This window comes from Poecilia formosa, unplaced genomic scaffold (genome assembly GCF_000485575.1).
Source record: "Poecilia formosa unplaced genomic scaffold, Poecilia_formosa-5.1.2 Scaffold4, whole genome shotgun sequence".
Lineage (NCBI taxonomy): Eukaryota > Metazoa > Chordata > Actinopteri > Cyprinodontiformes > Poeciliidae > Poecilia > Poecilia formosa.
The window spans coordinates 5,141,291-5,150,948 of record NW_006799943.1 but is presented as its reverse complement, the minus strand read 5'-3'; the positions used below and the strand labels follow the sequence as shown (position 1 = coordinate 5,150,948).

Sequence of the window (9,658 nt, the reverse complement as noted above, 5' to 3'; positions counted from 1 at the left end):
CACAGTGGCTGGGTCGCAACCTCGGCTGCCGTCCGACACCCAGACGGCTCCCAGGCAGGCACACACGAACTCTGGGATATAGAGCAACGCTCGCAGGTACACCAGGGCCGGCATGGAGCGCCGCGCGCCAGGGTTGGTAATAGTGCCTGAGGGAATAATCCACAGGTATTGCTAATATCCACAACAGACATTTTGAACAAGGCATTCATGGCATGATTACAGCAGCATTGACTAGTGGATGTTTGATTAGCTGCAGTGCAAGGAAGATGTCATAATTATTACAAAATCTCTTCAAAATTGCCAGCGTTTCATCACAGATGAGCACAAAATGTTCGCCGCTTCCTTCCTGCATTACAGGATTACGCAATATGACTGTTGCAGCGCAACCTTAAGTCGATGCTTAACTATAAAAATCATAATGACAAGATTGTAGAGATGAAGTTCCTGATGCACCAAATGACTCCCAACATTTGTAGCCTAGAAACACATGAACCAACAGCATCTACCTTAAATAGGCCTGTCAGAATAAGTCAATTAATCGAATTGTAAATTAAAACAAACTCAGTAATTTCCATTTGCGTGATTTATGTTCTTTTCTCTTTTCTCTCTTTCTACCAAAAACTAAATGACAAAAGTCTGGAGTCTGGTGCTTTCGTCTCAAACAGCCGTTTTTTTGAAGGACAATTTTGTTTACAGGGACTTTATAATTGTTGGCTACAAATGTTGACGGTGTGTTCTATGACTTTGTGTTTTTATGATGCAAAATACTTTGAACTGCTTTGTTGCTGAAATGTGCGTGCAAATAAACTTTATCGATTGATTGATAACTCATTTAACTTGTTCTGTGGTCTTGTTTGTTTATTTTGGATATTAAAATGTCTTCCACTGTCAGTCTTCAATGCTCATTAGACTTCGAAGTTTATTAATCTTTGAGAATGTCTTCTGGCAGTATTATGCCATTACCATTGAATTACTTGAAAGTGGCGTCAAAATTAACGCCACTTATGGCGATAAACGACAGTACCGTTTATCGTAATAACTTCTGCGACAATTTATCGTCCAGCAAAATGTGTTCTTTCGTTTACTTACCTTGGGCACTGACATAGACAATGGCCCACAGTGACAGGATGATGAGCCCCAGCACGACCAAGAGTCCAACCAGGTAGGTATGCAGAACTCCTCTCCCGTTACAATCAAAGTGACCCTTATGATAGGTGAACAAGATCAAGGTGCCAATCCACCTGAGGAGGAACAGCAACCAACATCAGCACTCTTGTAAACTATGTGTGAGACACGGAAAATGAGGTGCAGCAACATACCAGAGCACACGGAGTAGCAGCTCGAAAGAGCCGGGGAAGACGAGATCATCGCTGGCGATCCCCCAGCGCCTCCCGAACGCCACCATTCCAGGCATTTTGTAAACAAGCTGAAATCCCTCACTACTACTGCTACTGCTAACTGCTAACCGAACCTGCTAACCGCTGTTATACCAGGACCATGAGTCTCTTGAGCAACACACGCAGGCACGTCAGGCATGACTTCATCTGCCCTGGCAATGATCTGATCTTCGCCCCTTTGCTGTGACATCAGACTTCCTCTATTGCAAAATTCCCCCTACTTCATTTCTGCCTCACATGGGTTAGCCGCTAGCTAACGCTGAAAACTCTCACGTTCGGAAATAGAAAAAAAAAAAAAAAAAAAAAAAAAAGCTGTAACAACTGATATGTGTAGTTTTACTCCGGATATCACAACGCTTCAACGCGTAGCTGGAGCCAACAAAAGCAACCCGTCTAAAACGGGTGTAGCTGCGGTCATTTTTAGCTGCTAACCTTAGAGCTACCTTGCTAAAAATACCTTAGAGGTATTCTAGAAAAAAAGGCTAGAAACTGACAAAATTACTCCTTAGCTAGTTATACCAGAATAATGCTAAAAAATACTGTACAGCTTTGTGTATGTTACGAAATGTATTTATATTCATATAAAATGCGCAAATCTTCTGTTTTGTTTTCCTTCCCTTGGCCACTTACTGGGTCCGCCCCATTTGTCACCCGCTATGCTGTGTGCGCCGGCTAGGCGTGGTTTGAACAGCATTTCAATAATCACATAGGTATGGGTAGGGGTGGCACTTCTACATGATATGTGGCTTTTATGAAGATAACAGACGTTTTGGTAGCAATATATTGTCTTTTTTCAAATCATCAGTAAAGTCAATGTGAGGGTGCAATTTTGTCAAAAGGTAAGGAATTAGGTGTACCAGTCAGAATGAGGCATGCCTTTTATCAGATCCACACGTGAAAGAGGCGGGCCTTCTTAAATCCAGTTGGAAATATAAGGGAAAAATACTTTTCGCCCCTGACCCGTTTTAGACGGGTTGCTTTTGTTGGCTCCAGCTACGCGTTGAAGCGTTGTGATATCCGGAGTAATTCAGGTAATTAGTCACCTGAATTAATACGCTTGATTGTTGAACTCGGAGAGGACACTCCCAACCTGCCTGCGTTAGAAACAAGTTTGCCGAGAATGGAGAAATAGCTCTTGGATTTGAATATAAAAGGACAGAAGGGCCATTAAATGCACCCCGTACTTCTACAACAAAAACATTTTGGTAAGACAAAAATTCCGCCCACTTCCTTTAATCATCATTACTACCCAGGTCATTCGCCGGCTGACTGCCAAGGAACGCACCCAGTGTTTCCATCCCTAGTTGATCTCGGACTGCAATCGAACCATTTAACAATGGTTCCGATGCGGTACCAAATGAGCATTTTACGGAGCCCTCCAGGGGACATGGGGAATTTTTTTTTCTTTTGCGTTCCCTCGCAATACATTTGCGTTCCCTCGCAATGGTTTTGCGTTCCCTCGCAATAATCTACTGATCAGTTCATGTGGCATAATTGAATATTGTAAGCCTTTTTACGGTGGCCGCCGTACTTTCTGCTTTATATACAAGCTTATAAGGTTTTTCCATGCACTACTGAGTTATTATTGCGGGGTAATAAGTCATCTGATTGTGTCTCTATTATGTTCGTAGTCTGAATGGTTTAAAGGGCTGCTTTCTGTGCCGTTCCATCTTAGCCTTAACAGACATAAACATGCAGTAAATAAATCGATTTTCAATCAGTTTTTTTGCACCAAAGCCGCATGAATTGATCAGTAGATTATTGCGAGCGAACGCAAAATCTTTTGCGAGGGGATGAAAAAGGTATCTTTCTGACCTGTGTCTCACATGGTTCCATGGTGTAATGGTTAGCACTCTGGACTCTGAATCCAGCGATCCGAGTTCAAATCTCGGTGGAACCTGTCTTTTGTCATTAAGCTCATTAATTTTTAACTATGATGTCACCCATATATAACAAATATATCCTGACAACTTCACTGGCTACAAAAGCTATCTCGATGCATACCAGAGTAGTAAAAATAAAACAAAAACTAAGGTCGGAAATCGAAACTTTGTTGGGTGGAGATTGCGTATTTCCTACAGTGGGGAAGTGGAGGGCACGTGTTTCCGGTAGCGTTTCTCCATTGTGTACAGCTTCCTGGGTACTACACAAAGTAGACACACTGTCAGTCAGCTACCAGCGGCCCGGTCCTCGGCGTGAGCTCGAGTAGCGGTTTGATTGTGTGGGTAAGAAAGTCTCTTGCAGGTTCGAGCTGGCTTGTGGTGAAAGGCTTGCAACGAAAACATTCTTGAATGCATCCTAACAAGGCGTCAAAAATGGCGTGTGGGATGAACAGAAGTCGGAAGAGAATGGGAGAATATTCCAGACTGTTATTATTAACGGTGCATCAGAGTTATGAGTGGGTCAGAAATTGGAGATTCGGTAATTAGACAGGAAGATTTGAGAAGATGGAGGGAATACTTTTGAGGGAACACTACCAAAAAAATTAGAAATAGAAGTAACGAGGACCCCTAAGACAGTGAAATTAAAGTTTAGTTGAAGAAAATGTGTCTAAAATGATACATAGAGACTAATACTAGTGTTAAAGAAGCTGAATATCCAACACAGTGATTATTATTTCAGTGGAGCATGAAAAATGTTGAAACCAGACCTGCAGTACTGCATTTTGCTTATCTTTCCATGAGGAAAATATGTACGCTCTGTAAATATTTAAGTTGTCAAGCATTAATATATTATGGTATATTAATTTAGAATTAATGTCTTTACATGTCAAAAATATGCTTGCTTAATACAGGCATGTAATTATGAATGCAGAAATAATGCATTCACATCTGTACTAATTACAGATGTAAATATAGAAAATAAGACTGTTAAAATCAAGTCAACATAAATTTTTGTACAGTAGGTGGCGGTATACTCCTTCCATTACAGTTTCCCAGTAAATTAAGAAACGAACGAAAGAACCAGCATGTTTTTTGTTTGTTTGTTTGTTTGTTTGTTGTTGTTGTTGTTTTAACAGCAGTTTTATGGGGGGGTACAAAACGACCCGAAGTTCCACCAAACTCGTTAAATATGAGCTTATTAGCTCAATTGGATTGTTATATTAAGAAGTGATCACCTCTTCTATAAATACTCTCATTCAGTAGGGGGCGGTATTACACTTTACAGGTGGCATAAAACACCAGAGGAAGAGCATAGACTTTCATGACCAACATGGCGACCTGCATTATTCGACGCTTATATTCACTTTGCAGTAGTAGCAGTGTAAATGTGAGTCCTCCGCTCGGTAACCTCAGCTGTATTAGCTTCAAATTAACCAACAGCACATTGTCGAAACTTTATTATGGGACTCGAAGGTCAGACTCTTCCGAGGTATGTAAATAAAACCAGCCTTCGTTTATATGAAAAAAATAATCAATTAGTTATGACTGTACTACCTGTACTAGTCTAATTTGTTCACCAGAAAAAATGGTGACAAGATGAGTACAAAGCTAACCCTTTCAACTGGAAGCCATTGTTGTGTTAAATTATGCTCATATTTTGTATGGGCAATGTTACGTAAAAATTTAATACAATTACTGTTTTGTCTTCAACAGGACACGCACGTGCACATTCCAGTAGGTAAATGAACCGATGAATGAAAAAAGAAAAGTCTGATTTACTTTTTTTATTTTTTATTTATTTATGTCTTCTCCCATATTGGGCCATAGAGCGTCTGACTGTGTCCTACAGCAAGAGCAGCGGTCCTGGAGGTCAGCACGTTAATAAAGGTAAACAAATGCTAGTTTTAAAGAGATTTTTGCACAGGGCTTTGCAAAAATATGTATACTTCTTGAATTTACAATTTTAGGGCCATAAGTAATGGAAGACTCGGCTACTAAGCCTACAGTTAATCTAAAAGTGTTATTTGAGTGGTTTTTGTTCTAAAGTTATGATCTTAATCCACAGTCAGCACTAAAGCAGAGGTCCGATTTCATGTGCATACAGCCGACTGGATCTCTGAAGACATTCGACAGAAAATTGTAGAAAAGGTTCGTTATGTGGCGAGTGTATCTATTTGTACATCTAGAGAATTTACACACGCACTACAGCTGATGTCTACTTTTAATGTCCTGTTTGTTTTACATTCCATTTCCACTTTGAAAAACTCCACAGAACAAAACCCGCATCAATAAATCCGGGGAGCTCCTGGTGACCTCGGAGGTGAGCAGGAGTCAGCAGAGAAACCTCTTGGACTGTATACAGAAGATCTCCGCCATTGTAGCTGAGGCTAGCAAGAGACCCCGCGAACCATCAGACGAAGACGTAGCTCTAAGAGCAGCCAGGTGATACCCAGTGAAATGAATTGATTTGAGCTTCTTTATATGTTTAAACTACAAGTTTGTCATTGATTATGTTGTGCAGGATCGAGAAGAGGAACAAAGAGCGACTCAGACAGAAGAAAATCCTTTCATCAGTCAAGAACAGCCGACGAGTGGATTTCGACTGACGATGCAACATCGAGCAGTCGTTTTGTAGTTCACACTCACTGGCCACTTTGTGCATATAAGGCATCTAGATGTGAAAAGAAAACGTATAGAAGTTCACACTAGGCATCAGAATGGGGAAGAACGGGGATTTAAGTGACTTTGACCGTGGCAGAATTGTTGGCGCCAGACGTACCGGTCTCAGTATTTCAGAAACCGCCGACTTCCTGGGCTTTTCACGCACGACCATCTCCCGAGTTTACAGAGAATGGTCCGAGAAGAAGAAGATGTCCAGCATGCGACAGTCTTGCGGGCGAAAATGCCTCGTCGACGTCAGGGGCCAGATGAAAATGGACCGACTCATTCGAGACGATAGAAAGGCGACGGTAGCTCAGATAACGACCCGCTACAACGAAGGCGTGCAGAACACCATCTCCGAACGCACGGCACGCCGGACTTTGAAGCAAATGGGCTACAGCAACAGGAGACCGCACCGGGGTCCAGTCCTGACAGCAAAGAACAGGAAGCTACGGCTACAGTTCGCACAGGCTCACCAGAAGTGGACAGTTGCAGATTGGAAAAACGTTGCCTGGTCCAACGAGACCCGATTTCAGCTGCAGCAGTCGGACGGTCGGATCAAAATTTGGCACGAGCAACAAGAAAGCCTAGATCCATCCTCCGTTGGATCACCGGTTCAGACTGCTGGTGGTGTAATGGTGTGGGCAATGTTTTCTTGGCACAAATTAGGTCCTTTAGTGCCAATTGAGCATAGTTTAAACGCAGCAGACTACCTCCGTCTTGCTGCAGACCATGTTCGGCCCTTTATGACCACGGTGTACCCGTCTGCCGATGGCTACTTCCAGCAGGGGAATGTGCTCCATCATAACGCTGAAGTCATCTCAAGCTGGTTTCTTGAGCATAAGAGCGAGTTCGGCGTACTCCAGTTGCCTCCGCAGTCGACGGACATCAATCCGATAGAGCACCTGTGGGATGCGGTGGAGCGAGAGATTCGCATTATGGATGTTCAGCCGACAAATCTCCAACAGCTGAGTGACGCCATCACGCACGTGTGGAGCAAAATCTCCGAAGAATGTTTCAGACACGCTGTTGAGTCTATGACACAGAGAATTGAAGAGGTTCTGAAGGCGAACGGGGGTCCAACTAGGTACTAGCAAGGTGCTATGAGTAAAATGGAACATTGCAGCCAAGACTGCCATCTTCTGTTTTCCAGTTGTACAAAGAAATGCGCTACCAATGATGTTCTGAATAAACAGTTGAAATAAAATGTTGATTTATTTTTTTCATTGTTTAATGTGAGATTGTTCCACTGTAATAAAAGATTTATTTATGTATTTGAAGGCTTTTCATCTTTGCCACTGGTGATAATAAGTTGAGCAGGTATTGGCCGTTTATTGGCTCCTTGCGCTACTAAAATAACCAACAGAGAATGATGATGAAAGCACCAGATCTGATTTTTCACATGTATTATTTCCTCTGATGGCTTGTAATGTTCCCTTACTCTTGATTAAATATTAATTTGATTGATAGAATAAACCCTAATACTGACACAAATATATATTCCCTGTAGCTTCTTTGATTTTAATATTGAAGAGTACATATTTCTATACATTAACATAGATCAGCTGCTGCAATGAAAATTAATATATGTTTTCTTTATGAAAATCTTACACAAGTTGCAAATCATGCATGTCCAGTAGGACTTCATGGGTTTTTTTTTTGGTTTTTTTCCCAAGTTCCCATCGTATTTTAGTTATTGAAGCCAAAATCGACCATCCTTGCTAGAAATCATTTTATGAGGTTTTGTTGAGATGCCAGATTTTACGTTTAGGTAAATAGTAATAGTTTTCCTCATTGAATGATAATGCTACACTTATCAGCGGGGTTTGTTTGTTTTTGATACCGTATAGTTCATCATTCTGTTAGCATATATGTTATCAAATGTAATTATTCAGTGACAGGAAGACAAGTTTTGTATGTGTCATGAAATACAGGCACATATAGATGCTTAGTCTATGCGATATTAGAGACGGTAAATGCAGTCTTCGTACTTGAGACAACTTTGTGAAAAATAGTGTATTCATTTCCTTGCACAAAAGCGGAGTGAAATAAATAAAAAAAAAACAATTCCATAGCAGAGGATGGTTTCGATCCATCGACCTCTGGGTTATGGGCCCAGCACGCTTCCGCTGCGCCACTCTGCTATGTTATAAACGTAAGGCCTCGTTGACTATACTTAAACGGTCGGACGCGGATATTGAGTGGTTTTGTGTATTATCAGATATATTTCGTTATATTGTATATAAAATGTATACGCATGTGATGCTTAGGTTTATTCAGGTGAGTGAATATCCATATTGTTTGTGCGGTTTGGTTTGGTTTTTGTTATAAACTCCTGATTAAGATGGCATACCAGAAAACACACTTTCCTTGTTAAAAACTAGCAGTATTTACTCTTCACCTTAGCCTTACGGAGTCGTTTGCTATGGTTCAGCAGGTAGAGTACTAGACTACATTACCTGAAGCAGAGAATATTAATATTTGCAAAAGACGACCACGAAGGGACTCGAACCCTCAATCTTCTGATCCGAAGTCAGACGCCTTATCCATTAGGCCACGCGGTCTGAGTATTCATTTGGTCCAGGGTTTCACTAGAGATACGTGAATACGGAGGATTTCATGGATGATGGATTCTTATTTTGCGGTTACTTCTGAGACAAAGCGTGATTCAAACTCACCGAGTCCTGAAGAATAAAACTGGCCAACACATGACATGCTTTTGCTAGTATTTGGGTGCTGAAATAATTTTGAAGACATTTTGAGTTGTGTCAATTTACATAGTATTGAAATGTCTTAATTTTTTCTTGAAAAACAGACTTGTCTTCGTTTCTTCACATTTTAAATAACCACTGTGATTCTTGAGAATAGGGACAAAACAGGTCCTATGGATAAAGCACAAAATTTGAATAAAATATACACAAAATATAATTTTTTCAAATATCTGACTCAACTAACCTGGGTCATGTGAGCACAACAATGTATACTTTCCAGGTATTTGCTGAATATTTTTTTATTTTAAACATTGTAGTTGGTGGATGATGCCTGTAAAAGCCCTTGTCCCGGAGCAGAACTCAATACATTGTAACAGTTTAAAACAATTAAAGAAATACTAAAATTATATATTGTGACAATTAAGTATAAGTAGTCATATAAATAATTATAGAGGTATCAATAAATTGAATTAAAAATCATTTTTATATATTTTCCAACTCCATTGAAATTTGTCCCTAGTTTTTGTCAACACCGTCAGAAATGAAAAGAATGTAAAAAAATCAGGCATTATTGGGGGGCACCAGAACTTCTGAGATGATGATCTCATGATCCCATGATCTCTTCCTTTCTCTTCCTTTGCTAAGAGGGCTAGTTAGCTCTGGTTAGCTTAAGTTATTCTTTAGTTTTTTCTTCTGTTTTATTCCAAAGTTGCTTGTCACAACCATGATGTGTCAACACCATAACTGACAATTTACAAAACTTTGATGAAATTTTGTGAAATAAAAGCTTAATTTTGGTAAACTGTAAAGATTTCATGGACCTGATGAGCTACAATATGGCCTCCTTCAGAATAACATCATATAAATTGAGGTAGTTTGGCTTTTTGTCAACTCCATCAGAGTTTTTCTGACTCTTTCAGTGAAATTGTTCTCAAATCTCACTTAAATGTGAAATTAATTCATTTTAATTTATTTTACATGAATTGCATTACTTCACATGTATCAG

The 9,658-nt window shown here is 40.3% G+C and overlaps 2 protein-coding genes and 3 non-coding genes across 5 annotated transcripts in view; 2 read left to right on the top strand and 3 right to left on the bottom strand.

Annotated features, from left to right (window-relative positions):
* The window catches only part of daglb (diacylglycerol lipase, beta), a 10,295-nt gene extending 8,237 nt beyond the window's left edge, over positions 1-2,058 (bottom strand). The window contains exons 1-3 of the mRNA XM_016676567.1: positions 1,320-2,058; positions 1,090-1,241; positions 4-146 (exon numbers count right to left, since the gene is read on the bottom strand). Coding sequence (XP_016532053.1) covers positions 4-146; positions 1,090-1,241; positions 1,320-1,414 — 390 coding nt within the window. The 5' untranslated portion in view covers positions 1,415-2,058. The remainder of the gene's footprint in view (positions 1-3; positions 147-1,089; positions 1,242-1,319) is intronic.
* Positions 2,059-3,190: 1,132 nt separating this feature from the next.
* On the top strand, positions 3,191-5,964 carry mrpl58 (mitochondrial ribosomal protein L58). Its single transcript, XM_007562025.2, has 7 exons — positions 3,191-3,199; positions 3,554-3,622; positions 4,994-5,018; positions 5,108-5,167; positions 5,346-5,428; positions 5,553-5,722; positions 5,802-5,964. The coding sequence occupies exons 1-7, from the start codon at positions 3,191-3,193 to the stop codon at positions 5,884-5,886; spliced, it is 501 nt and encodes a 166-aa protein (XP_007562087.1). The 3' UTR covers positions 5,887-5,964.
* On the top strand, positions 3,226-3,297 carry trnaq-cug (transfer RNA glutamine (anticodon CUG)). Its single transcript has one exon. It is a non-coding gene; the product is annotated as a tRNA-Gln (tRNA).
* A 2,049-nt stretch (positions 5,965-8,013) lies between the features above and the next one.
* Positions 8,014-8,085, bottom strand: trnam-cau (transfer RNA methionine (anticodon CAU)). Its single transcript has one exon. It is a non-coding gene; the product is annotated as a tRNA-Met (tRNA).
* Positions 8,086-8,432: 347 nt separating this feature from the next.
* On the bottom strand, positions 8,433-8,505 carry trnar-ucg (transfer RNA arginine (anticodon UCG)). The gene has a single exon. It is a non-coding gene; the product is annotated as a tRNA-Arg (tRNA).
* Between the last annotated feature and the right edge of the window lie 1,153 nt (positions 8,506-9,658).